We start from the raw sequence: 22,379 nt of genomic DNA, 5'->3' as shown, positions 1-22,379 counted from the left end.
CTCCGTGGAGCACACAGCCTCGCCCCCCGCCCCCCCCCAGAGCGCTGCCGACACGGCACGTTGAGGTTGCAGGGGAGGGGGGAATAGAGGAGGGGCTCTGGCTACTGGAGGCCCCAATGCAAGCGGCTCAATCCGGCCCGGCCGGTCTGTCAGTCGCGCCGCGCTCTGCATTGGGAGGGAAATCCCGGACTTTTTTAGATTTTTACAAAGTCCTCCCGGATGGCTATTTAAAACCCCCAAATCCAGACATGTCCGGGATAATCCGGACGTATGGTAACCCTAACTGAAACGTGTTCATTGACATGAGAGTAGTTGCTTCTTGACCCAAGGAGAGCAGGCATTAGTTTGCAGAGAAGTGATAATTTTGTTTTCTGTGGCTTGGGATGAATTTGAAGCTGAATAGCAGTGGTGGCTCTGCCAAACCACATCCAGAAAGAAATTGGTCATCTTTTTTATTTTTTCCTTTTGATTGATATTTTGGGAACAGACTCCCTTTGAGTCCTTATGTCTATTTCTCTCCTGCCTCCATGTTTGTTCCCATCCAGTATTTCACTTGCTCAGAAAGGGAGAGCAGGAAATCCCTCTGATGGGTTGCTCTTCAACAGCCTTGCAGGGCTCATGAGCCACTGATTGGGAAGTATTGTTAAGAGATGCCAATGCCAGAACCTCTGTCATTTTGGTGCATCAGATAAAATGGGACCCAGATCCAAACCACATCTGGGTTTGCTTTTGCTTTTTGCAAAACCAAAACCCTTTTTCACAAGCTGATGTCTAGTTGGCCGTGATGAGTGAGCAGGGGATGAAGGCAGAGAATTCCTGAGGGGACATTATACAGAGCCTTGAAGATCAGGAGGAGAAGCTTGAATTTGATGAAATGGAGGAGAGGAAGGCAGTGGAGGAATCTAAAGAGAGTGAAATAACATGGTCAGAAGGGTGCGCAGGGTAGATTGTTGTCCTAAACTGTAGGGAACAAAACAAATACACTTGTCTTACTATCATTATTATTATTTATTAATCATTAATTTCTAGATTAAGGTACAAAATTATCGTGATGGACCTGGAACTCACTGAGGTTTGTTAAGACACTTGGTGAAGATTTCACCAAGTCTTTCCCACACTCTGGCTTCCGCCACACTTTTATTGTATCAAAACCAAAGGAGCTGAGGAAGTGTTATCCTATCTGACATGTGTAACTGCATGGAGACTAGAACTAGGCCTACAGCAAGCTCATATCTGGATCCTTAGTTCCCCAGAGTTCAAGTAGATTTAGATCTTCTATCCGGTTCAGGCACATCTCTAATTCTGCCCCCTTGGAATTGCTGATAACTAGGGGACTAATTCTTACTCAGGTTCCTGTTGATTTTAATAATTTCTTGCAAAGCAAGGCACTGTTCAGGCCTGAAAATGAGGCCCTCAGAACTGCAACCTGAGCAGAAATAATTAAACCAGCAGTTCTCAAACTGTGGGTTGGGACCCCAGAGTGGGTCGCGACCCCATTTTAATGGGGCCACCAGGGCTGGCATTAGGCTTGCTTGAGCCCAGGGCTGAAGCCAAAGTCCAAGCCCCACCGCGTAGGGCTGAAGCCGAAGCCCAAGAGCTTCAGTCCTGGGCGGCGGCGCTCAGGCTTTGGCTTCAGTCCTGGGCAGCAGGGCTCAGGTTACAGACCCTCCTCCCCCGCCCAGGGCTGAAGCCCTGAAGCTTCGGCTTTGGCCCCACTGCCCCTGCGTGGCGGGGCTCAGGCTTCAGTCCCCCTTCCTGGGGTTGTGTAGTAATTTTTGTTGTCAGAAGGGTGTCATGGTGCACTGAAGTTTGAAAAACCCTGAATTAAACATTTATAAATCTTTCCACATTATGTAAAAACCAAGCACCTGTGGCATCGCTGCTGAGAAGAAAATACCACATCAGCTCCACACAGGAGCATTTTAAAAATTCAGGCCCTTCTCCCTGATCCAGCCAGGAATGAGCTAATCAGCTGGAAAGTTCCCTTTCCAGTCATTGTTGAACAGCAGGAGAAGGGACTGCGGGACAACGAGTTAATCAGCCCTGTGAGAGTATTTATCTGGCAAGCCAAGCTGGTTGCTGTGACATGCAAGGACGCACAAGACCATAGGAGCTTTCACATAAATTTTCAGTCCTCAGCTGCATTCGCTTTAACTCTTTTCACTCAAGGAGACTATGGACTGAAATCTCCCTCAAACCCTTTTCTTTGTTGTTTTTACGTCTCTCCCCCTCCCATGTGTCTCTCTCTCTGTTATTTAATCTTCATGATGAGGCAGCATTGACTGTGCTTGGTTAAGATCAGTGTCCTGATAAGAACTGAAACACGGTTTCCACAGTCAAACAAACACTTTAAGATAATTCATTGACCCTGAAGCCATGCTTAGAAGAGCCAGGAGAGGCACTCTAAGTGCTAAGAGTTCCCAATGCACAGAGAGCTTCCAGAAATATGAAAATGTTCAGCTGTGTGTCTTAGTGTTATACAGCCCGATTCTAATTTCACGGTGGTGTAAATCAGGAATATCTCCACTGAAGTCTGTGGAGTTACACTGGAGTAAAACTACAGTAAGTGAGAAGAGAATCATGCCCTTTGTTATAAATTATTCTGCATATCAGATCAAATATTCTGCTGTCATTTACCCCAATGTCTCCATTGTCAAAGGCATTACTCTGGATGTCCCCTGGGGTAACGGAGAGAAGAATCTGGCCTAGTTTGTTGCTGCTGTTTGCAGTGCAGTTTACATCTCATGAAAGAACAGGATGGGTTTGTCATAAAGATCTGGGCTTAGAATCAGACCAATTTCTGAGCCATCACACCCAAGTGAGAAGAAAAGTGGAGGATGACACAGGATGGATGACTTTTAAAAATCATTTTTCAGTTTCACTTGGATCTTTAAATTCAGCGATTCTGCTTTGGCTACTCCTTCTCTAATGCCTCTTACAACCCTTTATAGTCCCCCACCCTCATTCACACATGCACACACACACACACACACACACACTCTCACACTGTCTCTCTCACGTGCACGCACACATCTGAAATGCCTATGTGCATAGGAGACCACTGTAAAGTGAAATCTCTGCAGGGGCTTATAGAAATGTGCACTGCAATTTACAAGACATTTTGCTTTCTGCTGACAAGAGGGGGTCTTGCAGGAAGCTTTGCCATTGTACAGTTCAGTATGTCTTTTGAGTGTCCCTCTGGCACTTTCCTCTAGCACTTAAGTGACTATAATAATGGCACTGTAGTTACAGCCCCAGAGTGGCACCTGATGAGAGCATATGGTTTTGCTTTTGATTTACAAACAATTTTTTTACTGTGCAAAGTGAAGAGTCCCAGATTGACAGCCGTGTCACGGGGAGATGGAAGTCCTCTATATAACCGCTGAACAGGTACTGAAGGGGAAGCAGCCCTGCAAGACGAGGCGAGAAAGTTGTTCAATTTTCATTCCCATTTGGTCTTAGACTGAGATCACCAGCAAGGGTGCCAGTTAGTGCTGATAGTGGTGGGGACAGCTGTCTGCTGGGAACTGGACTGGGGCGACCATCTTGTTGCTATCACACAGCCATCAGATGGTATTGATTTTTGGTCACCACCTTCCTGGATTGGACTTAAACTGGTGACCCAGAGGTAAAAGGTTAGGGTCACATTCCCAGTTCTACGAGCCATGCAGTCTCCCTGACAGCATGGGGTCAGCTTGTGTTTTCACTTTGTTTAGTAGGCTTCAGGCTGACTTTAAGGTATGACTGAAGAGGACTTTTTCATGACTTTTCAGTGTTTCCTTCTGTCTCTGTGATAAGAATGCTCAACATGTTCTCAGCAAAGTTTCCCATTAACCTTTCTTTGTTTTCTTGTCTTCTAAATTACAGAGCACCACTGACTGTCCACGGATTGTACCTGCCTCGCTAGAACCGATGCCCACGGGGGCTTCTCAGGACATCATGATCTCACTGGCTAATGCTGCTTTCTCCAAGGTAATTGAATTTGTAGGCAAAGCAAAAAGGTTCAAATGAGCTAACCAAGTGATCCTACTGTGGCACATAACAAGTCCAAGAGCCAGACTACTGGATTCTGCTGAGGGAGTGCCACCCTCTGCCCATACAGGAGTGAAGTCCCAGATCCTCAAAGGTATTTAGGCACCTAACGCCCATTAAAATCTAGTCCTAAGCAGCTTACCCATTTCCACCTTCATTAAATGCAGAGATAGCTGTACTAGCAGAGGACATTCATGAAAAGTAGCCACCTGGGTGGGTGGGCTGAAATAGAAAAAGCAAAGGGAAAATTCAGCTTGCATACGGACGTTCTCTAGGGACCTATTATAGTTAATGCCAGACCTTTCATGGCATGCGTGCAGTATGTGGATTTATGCACATTGTAAAATATCCACTAGAACAAAATGTTTGGGGGAAATAAAATTCACACTTTTGGTGGATATGTTTTCCATGTTCCATCCTGTGAGCATGCAGGTGTCTGGCTCTCACGAGGGAATGCTCACCAAGCAGTGCGCTGGGCAATCCCCAGGGCCTTGCTTCTGGAAAAGAAAGAAACACCGTTAAAAGGGAAAGCTAGCATGAAGACCAAGTTAAGTCCAGAAATATAGGCAGAAAGCCCCGCACTAACCAGACCGGCACAGAAATATATTTTAACTTTACTTTAAAAAAATGATGTCCCTTTCTGTGAAATCCTTTGGCAGGTAGGTGGTTGCATGGGGCAAATGCAAATCATAGCAGTGTCCACAGAGTGATGCATTCTGGGATGTGTTTTAGAAGCCAGGAAGGGACAGAGGAAATAACAGAGGGGTGGGGAAATATAATAAATGCTGGTATTTATGGAAAACTGTCTTGTGTTGTTTTGGGTCAGGTTCTCAAACCTTCATGTGCAATTGTGGGCCTAATTCATCTATGCAGTTACCACAAAAACAGATGCCAAATGGGGAAATGTGCACACCAATGACCACTTATCTTGTCTTTTATTCAGAGTGATGAGCAGATCTTGGGCATGTCTTCAGGCGTAAAGGGCTTGGGCAGCAGGCAAGCAGGATCAGGCTGTAGGGCTGTGATGTTAACAAAGCTTCGGGAAAACCTTGTTCTGTACATTACACCAGCAAAGAAAACTGTTCTCTGCTGTAACTTGGTTGCAGTTTCCTGTCTAAGGTCTGGCATTTGTAAATAAGGATGTGCCCCTGTATTGTCAGCAAAATGGGAGAAAATCCGGCTTCCTCTGTGGAGCCACAAGGTGGCTAAAGAGGAAGACATAGCACATGTAACCTGATCAGCAATGGAGTAAACAGGAAGGTTACTGAGGCACCTCAATTCCCAGAGGGCAGCCCAGACGACTACCTTGCAGTTTGATTTCCTCACTCCTCCAGTCTGTAAAATTCTCCTGGAGCAGCAGAGCAAGATTAGTTCTGCTGCATTTCTCAGGAGAAGCTCTGTAACTCATGATCATTCCCAGCACAGAGGGGATCCAGGAAGCGAGATCCATTGCTGCTGCTATTGAGACTGCTAATGTGTTAACGAAAGAGGGAGAGGGCATGGATCGGTTTAAAGAGCATACGTTACAGCAGGGGTCGGCAACCTTTCAGAAGTGGTGTGCCGAGTCTTCATTTATTCACTCTAATTTAAGGTTTCGCGTGCCAGTCATACGTTTTAACGTTTTTAGAAGGTCTCTTTCTATAAGTCTATATTATATAACTAAACTATGGTTGTATGTAAAGTAAATAAGGTTTTTAAAATGTTTAAGAAGCTTCATTTAAAATTAAATTAAAATGCAGAGCCCCCCAGACCGGTGGCCAGGACCCGGGCAGTGTGAGTGCCACTGAAAATCAGCTCGCGTGCCGCCTTTAGCACACGTGCCATAGGTTGCTTACCCCTGCGTTACAGATTGGTGTAATGATTAACAGTGAAAGGATTTCAGCCTCGCTCTTGCTGCCGTACGTGTGCTGTGTGAGTCAGTTGGCTCCTGCCATGAATCAATCAGGAGCTTCTTTCACGTTTCAGGCTGTTTTATCAAATCTGTGCGGTGGTTTTTAGGGTCTATTTAGTGCTCATTAAAAGTGCTGCACTGAGCCTCGGAGACGGGATTTATTCACACAGGATGTATACACTAGGAAGACCGGGAGCAGAATTTGGTCTCTGCTGTTATTAGTAACATAGTGTAGGGAAATTTATTTTTGAAAAATACTGTGTGCCAGATCCTTAACTGTACCATAGCTCTGCTCAGCACAGTTGACACTAGGGGGCCAAAAGCGGCTTTAAGCCCAGATGACTGGCCACATTACAGTTCAGCTTAACCAAGACAGCTAGAGACCAGTTTGGCTCGTCCTGTTACTTAGAACAGCCTCAGAGCAACTCTAAATTCCACCCTTATAAAAGCCCCCTACAAGTGATTGTGCTGGCTGAGGATCTCCAGAGTACTATACGCTGTGGCCATGCCACCTCCCACCCCTGCTCAAGCCGTGGATTCCCTCACTCCAAGGGAAATCTTCAGTTGTCCTGCCAGAGCAGCTTTCCTGTAGCAGACGGGCCAGGATCTGTCCCTTGTGTGATGTTTAACATGGTGGCGATTAAGCGGTTACTCCCTTTGTTATTTATGATTAACCAGGGTTAATCAGGATCTGTAATCCCAAAATTCAAACCTTTGGGTCCTATTCCAATGTCTGAGTAAGTTATCCCATTGGTAACTCCACTGATCTATAGAGTTGCTTCTGATGTTCACAGGAGAAAGAGGTCAGAATCAAGCCCTGCAGCTCCATTCATCTCTGATTCTGGTGGAAAAAATAGAAAAGTATATTGCTGAAAAAACTCTCTCCTCTCTTCTCTTGTTTCTAGGATACTGTTCTGGAATGTCATTTTGGAACTGACAGGACGTTTGAAGCCAGATGGGTGAACACCTCCACCGTTCAGTGCAGCAGTGTCCTGGTAAGTATCTGGGCAGAGGGTCTGCAAACAGGGGCATTTGGATAGAGCCCATCTCACCTCTCCAGCTCCCTAACATACAACAAATAAAACACCCCTCCCCCGCAAACAATGCGGAACTGGAAAGGAAACAAAGCGGCTTTTAGCATTGCCAGAAAGATGCCCCAGAGTGCTCTTTGCATATGCTGATGGCTGGGGAGAGCATTCCAAAGTCACAGGCACTCTGCTTCCTGTCTTCTCTGCATTATCCCATGGGACTGTCTAGCAGCTCTCACCCCACCCAGTCTCTGCGTTAGTACATTAGTTCCCAGCATGTCCCAATAAACGTCACTGGCCTTGTTTAGAGAGTTCCTATTACAGGGTTCATCTAATCCTGTTGCTTCTAATCTGCCCATAGGCAATGCTCAGTATTGCAGGAAAGAGCATTTTGTCACTTGGGGCTCAATCTTGCAAGGTGCTGAGTCCCCTCAGCTCCTGTTGGTGTCAGTGTGAGATGAGGACCCTCAACATCTTGCAGAATTGAGCCTTTACAAGGCCTAATCATGCCCCCACTGCAGTCCATGGAAAAAATCCCCTTAGCCTCAGTGGGAGCAGGCTTTTGCCCTGTATCCGCTGAACATATGTCAGAGATTTGTGGAGAGACTGTATCAGCTATGGGGATGGTGGGGAATTTATAATAACCGTGAAGAAAAGGATGCTGTAGCTGTAGCCTGAAGAATAATCCCTTATTTACATACATTGATCTCAGTATCCGTTAGTAATGTCTCCAAAATATTCAAGTCCCGTAGTGTAACTATAGAGTTAGGTGCCACCCCTGCAGAACAGGGTTCTGACGGAAACATTTTAAAAAGAAGGCTGAGGGAAGACTTTTCTCTTAGTCATATATTTTGGTGGAACATTTTAAAATATGTAGACAGGGCAGCCTGCTACATTTTCTTACTCATTTCCACTTAGAGATCAGCAGATACAGGCCCCTGTGTTAAATAATACCTCCACAATGGATGGTTCTGCTTTTGCTGAGGTCTCCGTGAAAATAATTAAGGAGGACAGAAAAAATACCCCTCCTTTCCTTTTCCCCTGATTCCTTTATTAAAGATTGGAGCCTTTCATTCTGAGAAACAATACTATAAAGTATATGAGCACTGTTATAATGAAGGATGTTAGTCATCTCGTGTGTGTGTAGGGGGTAATCTGCTATTTTAGTAAATTTCATTAGAACATGTTCATTTCTTTCTTCATGCAGCTCCACACATCAGAAAAAAGCCATATCTTCCCGGTAAACCTTCAGCTGAAGGATAAGCCAGACAGATTCATTGACAGTCCACAGATGATGACAGGTTTGGGCTGAAGATATTTTTCACTCTACTTTAATTTAGTTAGGTTAAAGGCTCCTAGAAAACTAACAAAACATTAGAGTCATGAGAGAGAGAGTGCTCTGAGTATCAGATGCATGCACACAACTCACACAAATCTTATACACACAGCTTAACATGCACGAGCATGTGTGCACACAGACCACATGTCAGATACATTTATACCCCCCAGACAAACATTCATACAAAGCCATAGACATAAATCTTGCACACACACACAAGATCACCCTCAGGCTAACACCCCAGTTTAGACTGCTTGCTTGTCAGTAGAGTATAGAACAGAACATTCTGAAATAATAGATCTCAACAGAAAATGTGAAGTGTCTCCCAGGGTCAGTGAAGGAATTTAGCTCAAAGGAGATAAGCATAGATAGGGGAGGGCCCTTGCAGAAGCTTTTATGGGAACTGGGATCAACATTTAATGCATTTTAAAAATTCACTTTTAAAAAAATCTTGAGAAGGAATAGAATGTATAAACATAATTCCCCCAGACCCACGCTGTATCTCTGGGAAAAATACAAGGGTTCTTTGAAAAGCTCCTTGCTGCATCAGCAAACTAAACAAGGAGCAAAGAAGTCAGATTAAAAGCGTACCCAAAGCAGTGGGGGGAGGAGTGGAGCCCGACTCTAGCAGCTTGTCTACTCGGTGGTGTAATGCACACCACAGGGGTCTGGTTTCTAAAGTGCACTAACATGTTGCACATTAATTGGTCCATGTAGACCCTGCTGGTGCGCACTAAACGTTCCCTAGAGAGCTTTAGTGTAGCTCTGAAACAGGATTATTGTTAAAGCACACTAAGGAGCTTTTAGCATGTACCTGCAGGGTCTACATGGGCCAATTAATGCACAGCCTGTTTAGTGCGTTTTAGAAATCACACGTCCCCCAGCAGTGTGCATTACCCCACATGTAGACAGGCCCCTAGATTAGTGCAGAACAAGCTCACTGGCCTGCCAAGACTTATTGTTCACATGCTGACCGCCTCCTCTGTCCTGCCTCTCTGCCTTTGCCGTGCTTTGAATTCTCCAGCTAAACCTGTGTTAATGTTGCATGTAGCATCTATGAGGCAGGTTCTCTTCTCACTAACACCAGCTTTACATCACTGTGACTCCAATGACTTCATTAGAGTTGCTTCTAATTTACATTGGTGTGAGAGGAGAATCAGGCCGTTAGCATGAGCTATAGTGAGAAGATCCTGACTAGGCTGAGAAACACTGAAACACATCTATTATAAGCCCAGACAGACAGGTTTCCTGGTAGGGTATGGCATGGTGGAAAGAGGCATCTTGCAAGGGAATCAGGCAGTGGGGAAAACATTGAGTGAGAGGTTCCCAGGGGCAGAGAAGTATTGCTGAAGGGGATCAGGATGAAGGCACTTTAATTTCTTGAACTAATCTAGGTGGTGAGTATCAGAGAGAAAGGGGCACTGGGCTGGAGTCACTTCTCTTCATAATAGAGGATACTTGAGTCTCAAGATGAGTGTTGTTGGGTTCAGAAAAGACAGGGAGGCGAACACCTGTAGCCTCTTAAATCACAGAGTTCATCAAAGAGCATTGAATCCACACCTATAGTTGCATGGAGGAGTTATTAGTTTATGTGGCCCAAGTTTGGATTCAAGTTTGCATAATTTGAATCAACCTCTCTACCAACTTCTCTGGTTCCACTCTACCTTAGTCAGATTGGTACAGTTGAAACTACAGAGAGGTTTACAAAAGCAATTGCAGACCAAGACCAAAATGTATGGGGCCAGTTATACAACAGTATAACTCCTCTATTGGCCTAGGTCAAGCTACTTTTGATTTTCCCCACTCTCGCTCATTTTCTCCACCTTTCTTTATCAGTCTTTATTCTAAACCATGTTTCAATCTCCAAAAATATCAAATATCACGTGTAAGCCCATTACCTTAGTATTAATAAAACCCAGTGTGACACACTAAGTCAGGGAGCTAAACCAGCAATTCTTGCATGGAAAATAGGAAATTTTCATGCATAATTGTGAAGACTCAATACCCTAAGCATAGGTGGATTATTGCGTTATGTGGGGAGCTGGGAAAGGGCATTGGACCCCAGACAAAAAATTGACAACAATTTGATTAAGTGGTTGGAGCAGGGAGATAAGATTCTTAGGTTCTCTTCTTGTCTCACCTCTGACTTGCTCTATGACTTTAGGCAGGTTACAGGGGCCAATGTTTTCAAAAAGGTTCATAGATTTTAGAGGTCTCCATTTCAGGGTGTTCAGTTTGAGACAGCCAAGGTTTGATTTGGCGACATGCTGAGCATACACAATTCCAGCTGAAGTCAATAAGAGCTATGCATGCCCCTGGAACCAGGCCCTACACCTTTCAAGTAGGGTGCTCCAAAGCAGAGGAACTCAAAATCAGTGGGCACTTTTGAAAATGTAGCCTTTTGGTGCCTCAGTTTCCCCCTCTGTAAAGGGGTGATGGATCTGCATATGAAGGCTTGGAGGGATTTGTTAATTGTGTGATAAAGTTCTTTGAGATTCCCCCTGGTGAACAATGCAAGAGAAGTGCCATTCCTGAGTATGATTATTTCTGTGTTTTACACATTCCTGCAAACATGTGTGGGTTTGAGGGAATGGGGAAGTGAAAATAATGTTTCCTGAACATGTCTAACTGTTGATTCATAGGGTACCCACATTTCAACAACTAAGGGCCTGAGGGTTGAGAAGGTTATGTAACCCAGGCATCAGCTAATAAAGAGGTGAAAGCACTGTAGGAAAATCATTAGGAAGCAGAGACAAGCAGACCTAATGGGAGCAGTGAGTCAAGAGAGCTCATAGCTGCTAAAGGGAAGGAAGGGGAATGTAAACATTGTACAGAGCATTGTAACGATTAGATTTTTGTCACAGAAAATGGAAGCAATATGATTGCTTTGCAGCAGGATGGAGTCAGCTGTACCGAGCTGCTTCCCATGTGGATACCGAGAATTAGAAAAATGTAACATAAACTGACAAAAGGGTTGTTTTTTTAATGCTAAATCATATTTTAGTGGGAATGAATGCCCAGTACTTCTGGGAAATCCTTAGGATCGCAGCCAAGGCCCCTTCAGCTTCCTCTATGTGCAAACCGTCCTCCTCGCCTGTTGGATTTCATATGCTATATGGGTTAATATATATATTTGGTTTGGTGTTTGATTGTATAAAGCTAAGCACAGTCATGAAAGACCCAGGCTTGGGAACTCACACTCGCTTTTGTCTCTTGTGGTTTAGTGGAGGTCTATAACTGTGCAACTGGAAGCACAGACTGTTCTCAGTGCCTGGGGAGAGAGGACATGGGGCACCGATGCATCTGGAGTGAGAGCAGCTCCATTTGCAGACTAAACACTGAATCCCCACAGATCCCAGTCATGTGTCCTGCTCCGGAGATTAGGAAGGTAAGACTTGAATGCAGCAGAGAGCGCATTCTGTTGGTCAGCATCACTCCATATAATGTAACAAACAACACAGCCCTGAGTTTCAAAATCAAGGGGAGGGTCACAGGTGTAGCATCTACTACCAGTCATTCAGTCGGGACAACTGAGAAATCCTCAAGACTGGCACCATTCTGTTCACCAATTTGTTATGCTGCCCATTCACCTGAAAACTCCAGACTAGCTGCGGATGATATCTAGGTACAATAGGATCCAATCGGGATCACTCTAGCGGGAAAACCAGAGCTTGTCAGACTCTCCAAAGCCATGTGTTGTTTTGGGGAGATGGGAAAATCAAATGGATTCATGCTGAGTGATTTTTCAGAATCAATCAGAAGATTCATTAGCTAGGAATAGTCATTAGAATGGGTACAGATAAAATAATAACCTGCACCCAAAACTCCATCCACACATGCCCTGAAGCTATAGTGAGGTTCACAGTGTCTGAGTGAACTTTATGTCAGTGTGTTTTAGAGCTGATCCAAAGTCTAGATCTGGATCCCAACTTTCCCACTGCTCTGGGATGTTCTGGAATCCTGGGTTTTGATTAGAGATAGGGGACTAGCCACCAACTTCCACTCCAGATGCAGAGTCCCAGAGAAGAGTGTGTATTCGGAAAATACCAGGATCAACTTCATGGGAATGGGCAAAAATCTGGAGAGCAAAGATCCTATGGAAAACAGCTAATGAACCCACCAAAGCAGGGACGAGCATACAGCTATCCGCTCATAAGCTGAGTGCTGTAACATTGTGTGTGTGTATTTTGTGTTTCCCATAGCCAATTCCATCTTGTCACTATCACAGGCCCAACAGTGGGAAGGGAATGTTCTCTGATGAGCCTCCCCCCGCCTGCATATAAAATATTATCAACTCCTTGCCAAAAAAATAATGGAAACAAACCACAAGAATTCAGGTTGTCACGGGATTGTGATGCTATTTCCTTAGCAGACACTGGGCATTGAATCTAAATCCTCCATCACAGAAACATGCCAGCTTTGCTGTAGTGTTTACAGAGTCATCCTCAGGAGAAGAACAATTGTATAGGGAAGGGGCACTGAGCATAGTAGTGGAACATTATCAGCCATAACCAGCTTGGCAGAAGACGGAGCCTCCGTTCTTGACCTTCCACCCCCTGGCTTACGTCATGTTGTGTTGGCAGCAGCTACAGTGAGTGGCAAGCTGCAACCTCTCCAAATACACTCTGAGAAAGGCTGATGTTACCAGGCAGCTTTTGCTGGCTTTATTTGTTGATAAGTTTGTTAAATGTAAAGGACCTTTTCTAAGGGCAGCGTATTTAACTAGACCAGATGAATAACAAAATCAAAGCAGCCAAGTGGCCCACTGCAAAACAGACAGTAACAAAGCAAATCTCCCATGGATGTGCAGTAAAATAGCATGACAGCCTGCAGCATTTACGCTGTTTGCAGTGGTCCCATCCCAACTAAGCAGGGTGTCGTATTCAGATGAGACAAAGTAATTCAGTAGGAGGCAGTCTGCTCTCTGACTGATTCAAGGGACCAGTGCCCCAGCACAATATTAGGGGAGGGGTACTTGTGCCCTGGCCAATGTCCACCTCGTTATTTATTTGTTTTTTTATTTGTTGAGCTTAGAGGCCTCCAGTCAAAGGTCAGGACTCCATTGTGCTAGGCATTGTCCACACACATAATGCCCCAAAGAACTAACAGTCTCAGAAGATTCTGCTGCTCCACTCTGTCTCCTAAATTGTTGTGCAGAGTTGCTGTGTTTCTCTCCAGGGGTGGCTGCATTTTCAATGGCAGATGCAGTGATCTCTATGCCCACAGAGGGCACCAGACTCACCCGAGAATTGTAAGGCCTTTTTGTTGACAAAGCTCCTGCAGGAAGAGCATGCTGAGGAGGTGGCCCATGCATGTGACGCTGGAGCCTGAGAGGCAGGACAGAATCAGATTAAATGGAGTGTGTACACACACACACACACACACACACACACACACAGACATTACTTGGGAATCAAATCAAAAAGGTTTTTCTGCAGTTCTGTTTTAACCCATTCCCCTTTTCCTTTGGCTCCTTGGCAGATTGAGCCCCTGAGCGGGCCCCTGGAAGGAGGAACTCTGCTCACAATAAGAGGAAGGAACCTGGGCCGTAGGTTCAGTGATGTCGTTAATGCTGTCAAGATAGGGAGTGTGAGATGTGCACCACTCTGGGACAGATACATGGTCTCTGAGGCGTGAGTAATTCAGGCTGAGCCATTGAAAAGCAGGAGACTGTGCTTAAGGATTGTTTATTTTTTTCCCTTTTTCAGTTAGCCAATTCCCCCCCTGCCCCTGGGGAAATGGCTGGCCGGGTGACATTGATAGTGACCCATTCAGGTATGCATGCATGCACCCATAGTGGGGACTGATAGTTACCAGCATTGAGCTGCTTTTCAACCTAATGAGACAAGTTTGTTGGGGGTCTCAGTTTTGCTTCCCAGTGTCTACATGACACACAACCCCACCCATACAATAGGCACTAACTGGCCACTCCTTGGCAGTCTCCGCCAAAGACTGAATGGGCCAAGGAGACTCCCAGCGAAGGGCTGAGGCCCTTTGGTGGGACAGTGTGGGGGAAGTGTGCACAGCTGTTGCCTGCAGAGAACCTGGTCAGAGACTGAATGTAGAACTTTGCTCCCCCAAGCTGTCAAACCTTTCGCCTTCATTACGCGTCACATCAGTACTGTCTCACTTCATTATTTTCTAGCCTTCCCCATTATCACTTCCAGACAGGCTTCAGAGGAAAGCTGAGGTGATTGTCTCCAGCCTCCTTGGTTGTGAAATTCTCCACAAAAGCCTCAAAACCCCCCTTCTGCCAGCCAGTTTCCCACAGAGATGGTTATATTAGACTATGAACCAAGGTCTTGAAGAGCAGCAGGTCAGACAGTCCAGAATGCCCACGCTCTGAGGCAGAGTCTCTTGGCACCAACAACTCCGTGCCTGATTGACAAAGAACTAGATTTTGCCCCTCATGCTGGAATAGCTAGACACTACTAGTAAGAAACTCAGCCCATGCTCTGCTATGCAGCTGAAAACGAGAGCAGGTACTGGCTAAGTAACAGTGTCTTCTAGGGATCCCTGTACAAGGCCACATATATCAGTGAGACCAGTATTGTTTGTTGAGCCTTTGGCTGTGTCTCCACTGAGCTTTTCCTTGAAATATCCCTCTGCAGAACTATTGTGGGGGCAGCACAGTGGCAGCTGCAGTGTAAACAGCATGCGGACGTTCCTGACCAGTGTTGCCTTACTCTCCTCAAAGCACCTGTAGACAATGTGGTGGTAAAAATGCAGGTGGCTGGTCTGTGCTAGCACTGCCACCATTACTAGGCCCACTGGAGCTGCATATAATGCAACGATGGCGGATTGCAAGGGAAAGCTCAGTCTTACTTAGCTCTGCTCTCGCTCTGTTCTGACCACGTGTCTCCTCTCTTTTTCCATCTCTCTCTTCTGCAGCATTGTATGCCAGACTGGAGAAGCTCCCTCTATATTTTCCGATGTAGTGACAGTTAACGTGAGCAGGGAAGGGAAATCAAGGGAGCGGTACTCCTATGTGGTAAGTTACCACCATCTCATTGCGTCCCAATTCATCTCTGGTGAAACTCTGATGCTCCACTGGCTTACATGAAGGAAGAACCTAGCTCATGGAGTCAGGAGCCATCAGCGATGCTTTCAGCTATTCACTTTATGAGCCTCAGTCTGGCTGACGTTAGCTCCCTGTGGGAAGAGGCAGGGTGGAGCAGGGCAGGGCTGGGAAGAGGCAGGGCTGGGGCGGGGGCCATGGGGAAGAGGCGGAGAACGGGCGGGAGCACCATGCAGCTGCATTGGGCACCAGGAAATTTGGGGCACCAAATTTCCTGGTGCCCTACGCAGCGGCGTACTTTGCGTATGGGTAGGGACGGTCCTGATGCCATCCTTACTTCTGCGCTGCTGCTGGTGGCTCTGCCTTCAGAGCTGGGCTCCCAGCTGGCAGCCACTGGTCTCCAACTGCAGCGCAGCAGCAGCGCAGAAGTAAGGGTAGCAATCTGCAACCCGCCCCTACAATAACCTTGTAACCCCCCCACAACTCCTTTTTGGGTCAGGATCCCTACAATTACAAGACCATAAAATTTCAGATTTAAATAGCTGACATCATGAAATTTACGATTTTTAAAATCCTATGACTGTGAAATTGACCAAAATGGACCATGAATTTGGTGAGGCATTAGCTATGTGACTTCACAGGCAAGTACTTACGCCCAGATTTTTAAAGGTTAGTTGTGTGCAGGTGTAGTTGTCAGCTAACCTGTGTGATGTATAGCAGGTGTTTCTCAAGACCTCTCTTGGTTAACATTGTACAGTAGCCCATGGAGATGGTCATCCTTCTCTAGTGGTCTGAAAGAGACTAGTGCTTCTCTTACCTTTAAGACCAAGTCTCAGGTCAAACCCATTAGTGAGAAGCCCAATGCAGTTTAGGACAAGCCCACTGGAATGATTCGTATACCAAATGCATGCTACTTTACTATAGTTCCTTGGGTTTGTGCTGTGGTTTTGATTGGAATAGAATATATAATTGTCCCAGCTTCTAGAGGCCTGAAATAAGATGTCACCTGTCATTACTTCCAAATTGATTTTGGTTCCCCTCCGGTTCAGTGGAAGTGCACTGGGATCCTATTGTCAGGAGGTTCAGGTTCTAGTAGGTGTTAGATTTTTCACATCCAAAATGTCCCACAAGGACAAAGCTAGCTGGGTTAGATATCATGTGATATCATAAGGGTAGTGCAGGCTGCAGATGCTGGTAAGATCCAGTTGCTTTTCCTGCAGAGTTTGGGATTTCCAGAGAATCATGAGTCTCCAGGATGAGTCTGTTGTAATCCAGAAAATTAGACCTCAGAGCACATCAGCTGTGTTGGTGACACAGAGGTGAGAGGGTAAGGATTGGAGGCAGATGTGCTCTTTCTTTTTAAGTTGTTTTTGGTGTGTGGGGGGAAGACATCTTGGGAAACATCTGCAAAAGCGACACCAACGAAAGAAAGAAAATCAACTGCCAGCACCTTGAGCTGGAACCCTGCATTCATGAGAGCCCTACATTCCTAGCCACTGCCCAGACTTGTGTCTATGGCCAAACCGCTAGGCAGAGAAAACAGGAGGAGCCATTTTTCTGTTCCTCTCACCGGAAGGAGGCTGTCTCATCATCGGCTGCTTTCCTCAGCCTGGGCTAGGAAATGGAACAAAACATGTGGAGACTGAAATCCCAGGGTCAGGACCTGAATGTATGTAAAGAAAAGATTGGGTTAAATAATGCCCTACAAAGTGTAGGGTATTGTAGCTGAAACAGCAACCATGTTCCACCCCAGAGGTAGCGGCATTGCAGAGCTGAGTGATTTGATTCCTCTTTGTCAGTTCTGTTCTCACATATGCTAGGGTGAATATGGAGTGTAAAACAGATCTCGCCATGTAAAACTGGCCTAGGTGAGATCTGAATGCCAGAACTGCTAGTGATCTATCTGACAATGTCTGACTCTCAGAAAACCCTTTGTAAGAAGCTGAAATGGCTTCCACAGGGATTTTTCTGTTCTGGGGGTTTCAAAGTCCTACTCAGGAACACATAAAAGAGGGGGAATTCATCTCTACTGTAACTCCATTGAGCTTGCACCAGAGATAAATTTGGACCTTTGATTGTGCCAGGGCATTCCAACCAGGTCTCTGTGAGTAGAGCTGAACTTTCAAGAGTTACTGTGGAAAGTAACAATGCTACCAGCTGATGATCAAGCTGCAAGTGACAGACCCCAGCTAATGGGGCGGGATTGGGCTGAGAGCTTGAGGGGCTTAGTGGGCACAAATAATCCTTTATGTTATATTTTGTATTATATATTTTAATATATGAGGGAGAGGCCCGATGCATGGGTCAGCCGCCTAAAGGCTTTGATCCATTTAAATTAACAAAATAAATACTGTAGAAATGGAAGACAATCAGAAACCCCAGGGGAAATGGCTATAGAGGAATACAATCCATCCCAGTGTGTGACAAGGACAAGAAGAACTTGTAATATAGCAGGACAGTATGGCTGGAATTGACAGGAAAAGACATTAGTACCATGGGACAGTAAGCGGTTTAACAATATTTGCTGCTATCAGCTTGCATGTATTTTTCTCAGCAATATACAATGACTGTAGTAGGGCTGAGGTCTCCACAGTATTGTATATGCTCTGAAACCCTGCACATCTGGTTCCTCAAGGATGTTGTAGCTCTTTTACAGGGAACCACAGAATGCTCTGTAAAAGGATTTAAAACTTATTTTTCATGCCATGTGTACTGTTCATGCCAGGGCAGGGAAGCTACCCAGTGAACTTCTCTTTGGAACTGTATATGGGAGCCACATGGCATTCATTGGGTTCTCAGAATTCTATTGGGCACCAAAGCCTTGAACCTTGACTCTCAATAAAATTTCCAAGGGGCTGCAAATATAAAAAATGCACTTGTTAATTTCAGTAGCTTCCAATGGGGAGAGAGGAAGGCAGAGGGAAACACTGAGGGGCAAACCAACTCAGTGGCTTCCCTGCTAGGAGCTGTCACCCCTGGAGATCTGGCTTTGAATCCTGACTCAGGGAAATAAATTTAATGTTTGATTATCCAGACCCGGATGGATGCATGCCCAGATCACAAAATCGCCATACAACATGGCTTTATAGGTAGCCTCCCACTCAGGTGGGAGTTGGACCAAGGGAGATGTTTTCCTTATTGATTGGACACAAGCCATTACATTCAGATCTGGATCCACATAGTCCCAAGGTTCAAGGGGATTTGAATTCAGGGTTCTGGTTTGAGCCCATCTGTGGTTTTTAGACCAGGACTCAGGTATATCTGTAGATTGGAGGCCTGGAGGGTGGCTCCGCTCTTCGCTTTAGAGAGGTGTAAGTAGCCTGTGTGATTTGGTCTCTCCCTTTGTTTGGAAAATGAGCCAGATCTCTCTCTGTGGTGGTGTTACAGCACTGGCAACATCTGACACTAAAATGGAACTCATGTCCAGATTGCCACGTAATAGGGTTATTGGGGTTAGGAAACTGCTGAAAAATCTCACCTTTCTTTCCCCTTTCTTTTTCTAGCTCCCTGAGGTGCAGTCCGTGGCTCCAGGTGCTGGCCCTAAAGCTGGAGGCACCAAAGTAACCATCAGAGGGAGTAATCTCAGCGTAGGATCTGATCTCCGCATCCTGGTCAATAGCACTAAACAGTGCACAAACCTCACGTAAGTGCTGTCTGGAGATGACCTGTGTTACTGTGTTATTGGGCTGGCACTTAGGACTTGCTGTAGTTGCACCAGTGAGCAGGAGTCTAAGAGCCTCAGCTACTAGGAAGGATCATATTGTTATAGCAATTGATCAGAGAGTTGGCGTTCAGAGGGAGTCCATTGAGCAATGCTGCCAGCTGGCATGATGGCTTACAGCCAAGGAGCCAATGTCACCTTCCTAAAAGTAGCATCCAAATTTATCCACTAAGCTGCCCCCTCCTCCATCCCAGTTGTCATGAGCAGCCTTGTGCTTTGCAAGTGTGGTAACATTGAGTTGTCATGTGGCCACTTGACTTAAGGATGTAGTGAGTTTCTCCTGTAGGACAAATGCAGGAAGTTAAGAGTCATAGTTATTACTGAGTATCAGAGGGGTAGCCGTGTTAGTCTGGATCTGTAAAAGCAGCAAAGAGTCCTGTGGCACCTTATAGACTAACAGACGTATTGGAGCATGAGCTTTCGTGGGTGAATACCCACTTCGTCGGATGCATGGAGTGGAAATTTCCAGAGGCAGGTATAAATATGCAAGCAAGAGTGAGTCAGGCTAGAGATAATGAGGTTAGTTCAATCAGGGAGGATGAGGCCCTCTTCTAGCAGTTGAGGTATGAACACCCAGGGAGGAGAAACTGCTTTTGTAGTTGGCTAGCCATTCACAGTCTTTGTTTAATTCTGAGCTGATGGTGTCAAATTTGCAGATGAACTGAAGCTCAGCAGTTTCTCTTTGAAGTCTGGTCCTGAAGTTTTTTTGCTGCAGGATGGCTACCTTTAAATCTGCTATTGTGTATCCAGGGAGATTGAAGTGTTCTCCTACAGGTTTTTGTATATTGCATATTGCCAGTTATTACTGAGGTGCAGTGGCTCAGCAGTGGCAGAGGTGATACGTACAGTTGGTGAAGTACTCTGGGTCCTATGTAGTCTTGTGGTTATACACAGCCCTAGGAGTTAGGTGGTCCTGCTTCTAGTCCCAGCTCTGTCAGATACTTGCAATGGGGCATTGGTCAAGCTGCCTAGGCTAAAAAAAAATTTAAAGCGGCCAATAATTTTAAATGTACTTATTTTAAACAAATTCTATATATATTTTAACCCCAGATTAAATAAATTTAGCCATTCTGTGCATGCACCCTTGCTGAGTAATCATGTGGTCTTGTTATAGGGTCCACTGTCTGTCCTTTGCCATCCCCACCCCACCGTTTTCTTGTCTCTGTGTTGCATCTTGTCATTTCAATTGTAAGCTTCTCAGGGCAAGGACCTTATGCTATTTATTGTACTGCAAGGCACACTATTTGATGCTGTAAAAAATAACAATGTTGGGTGCCTCCATTTTGGGGTGCCCACTTGGGAGCACCAAGGTGTCTCATGTCAGGTTGCCAAAAGAGGAGATACCCCAAATCAGCTGCCAGTTTTTAGATCATTGGCCTTAATCTCTCTGTGCCTCGGTTTCCTCACCTGTGAAATGCTGATCATAGTACCTCTCCCATGGGAATGGGAATTGTGAGATGAAATCCATTGTTGTTGGTTGGTGCTTTGAGATCCTCCAGTGGGAAGCATCTAGAGTGCAAAGTATTTCCACTGTTAAAAGCACTCTCAAAAGACAAAGCCATTATTGGAGGTGTGGAGCAGCTACATGGCTTTGTGCTGCTTGCTGCACCCGAATGCCAAACCTGAGGCCTTCACCTCGCTGCCAACATTGGGGCTGTGGGAATAGGTCTCTGCTGCCTCATGTCATGCACTCTTTGTTCAGCTGTTGTGCTCTGCAGCTTGCTATGTCTTTCTCTTTCCAGCCGAACTGCTACCACCATCACATGCACCATGCCGGCCGTGGAGCTCACTATGGCTGTGCGACTCTGCGTCCAGTTTGAGAACAAGTCTTGCATCAATGATAACATCACATTCAAGTATGAGAGAAACCCGATTATAACAGATATCAACCCGACAAGGAGTCAGATCAGGTGAGATCCCTGCACTGGTGGAGAAGGCAGAGTCTCTAGAGACCCTCCCCTTCCCTGTGTGGTCATTGAAATGTGTTGTTTATTTTGCTGAATGCAAACGTGAAGGTAGTACTCATCAAAGTGAGGAGCTAGCAGGACTGGAACAACAGAGGTGCTGCAGATCTGAGTGAGGGTGCATAGACACAGCTGTTTGACCCTGAGATTGAAGTGGGGTGCTGCTAGTCACCACTGAGGTGCAGAGCTGAACAGTGACCTCAGGGGAAGAATGTCTGAGGATGTTGCAGGTCAGGACTGAGGTGCTTTGGCAGAGCAGTGTGGTGTCCCCAGGGTTGGAATACCAGGAGCTATCACAGCTCAGGACTGCCGTGCATTGGCAGAGCTACATAGAGGAGTTATGCAGACACCTGCTGTCTGTGGGCCTAGTTCTAGCAAGTTTCTCTGAAATTCACACAGAAAATGGAAGAAAAGCATTGACTGTCATCCTTAGTAACTTTACTACCTGTCTTCCTCTACACCGTTTAGGTGCCTTGTGGAAGTTCAAGTGGGGGCCGACATCTATACTGCAATAAAACACCCGTGGCTGGAACATCAACTGGCTCAGGCTGCGGGGCTATAAAATGGGAATGTAGATGTTTGGGCTCAGGCTGGAGCCTGGGCTCTGAAACCCCACGGAGAGTGGGGAGGGTCCCAGCCCCCTGGGCTGCAGCCCAAACATCTACACTGCAATTTTATAGCCAACAGCCTGAGCCCTGCAAGCCCGAATCAGCTGACATGGGCCAGCCATGGGTGTTTTATTGCAATGCAGACATACCCTCTGAGTCTTAGGATTCTGACTGGCAATAACACTGCAGGCCATCAGCTGAGATTTGTAATTTTGTGTTTAAATGGCTCCGAATGCCACCACTTTTCACTTTAAAGCATGTTACTTTGGTTTCATTTGTCTCCCCAGAGCCTCTAAACTTCCTGTTGCTTTTGGATTTCTCTGTGAAATCCCAGCTCACTTAGCAGTAGAATCTGAAAATGCAGAGCCTGAGTCTGACCACAGAAATCTGAGAATCCAGCACCTGAGCTTCCTCTCCAAAATGCCATGAAAGCAACACCCTCAGAAAGTAAATGTAGGCTACCAAGACTACAACAGTCCAATGCTATCTACAGCCTGCCTAGCAGAACCATGACGCAGATCACAAGTGCAATACCTAGGGTACAGGCTGTCTGAGCATGCACATCAGTGACACACCCAACCCTCCACTTCTCACGTGGAGTTTTATCCGTCTCAAGACTGATGAATGGCAATAGCTGTATCTAAACACAGAGCGACAGCTACAAAATGTAGAGGCTTACATCCAAAAAGGAGCCCACCAGAGCATTTCTCATTCAATTGGAAACTGTTTTTTAAACTTTCTTTGGTTTCCAAATAATAGAATGTTGGAAATTTGATGG

General features: G+C 45.7%; 1 protein-coding gene across 3 annotated transcripts in view; it reads left to right on the top strand.

The window, feature by feature from the left end:
* The window catches only part of PLXND1 (plexin D1), a 131,905-nt gene that overhangs the window by 49,260 nt on the left and 60,266 nt on the right, over positions 1-22,379 (top strand). For all 3 annotated transcript variants that reach the window (XR_010589033.1, XR_010589034.1, XM_024105001.3), the window contains exons 9-16: positions 3,868-3,972; positions 6,829-6,918; positions 8,159-8,252; positions 11,515-11,678; positions 13,772-13,923; positions 15,182-15,281; positions 18,812-18,951; positions 20,772-20,939. Coding sequence is in view for 1 of the 3 variants with exons in the window: in XM_024105001.3 (XP_023960769.2) it covers positions 3,868-3,972; positions 6,829-6,918; positions 8,159-8,252; positions 11,515-11,678; positions 13,772-13,923; positions 15,182-15,281; positions 18,812-18,951; positions 20,772-20,939 (1,013 nt within the window). In the remaining 2 variants the exon portion in view is untranslated. The remainder of the gene's footprint in view (positions 1-3,867; positions 3,973-6,828; positions 6,919-8,158; positions 8,253-11,514; positions 11,679-13,771; positions 13,924-15,181; positions 15,282-18,811; positions 18,952-20,771; positions 20,940-22,379) is intronic.

Source organism: Chrysemys picta, chromosome 7 (assembly GCF_011386835.1).
Source record: "Chrysemys picta bellii isolate R12L10 chromosome 7, ASM1138683v2, whole genome shotgun sequence".
Classification (NCBI taxonomy): Eukaryota; Metazoa; Chordata; order Testudines; family Emydidae; genus Chrysemys; species Chrysemys picta.
This window is presented reverse-complemented; position numbering and strand designations above follow the sequence as displayed.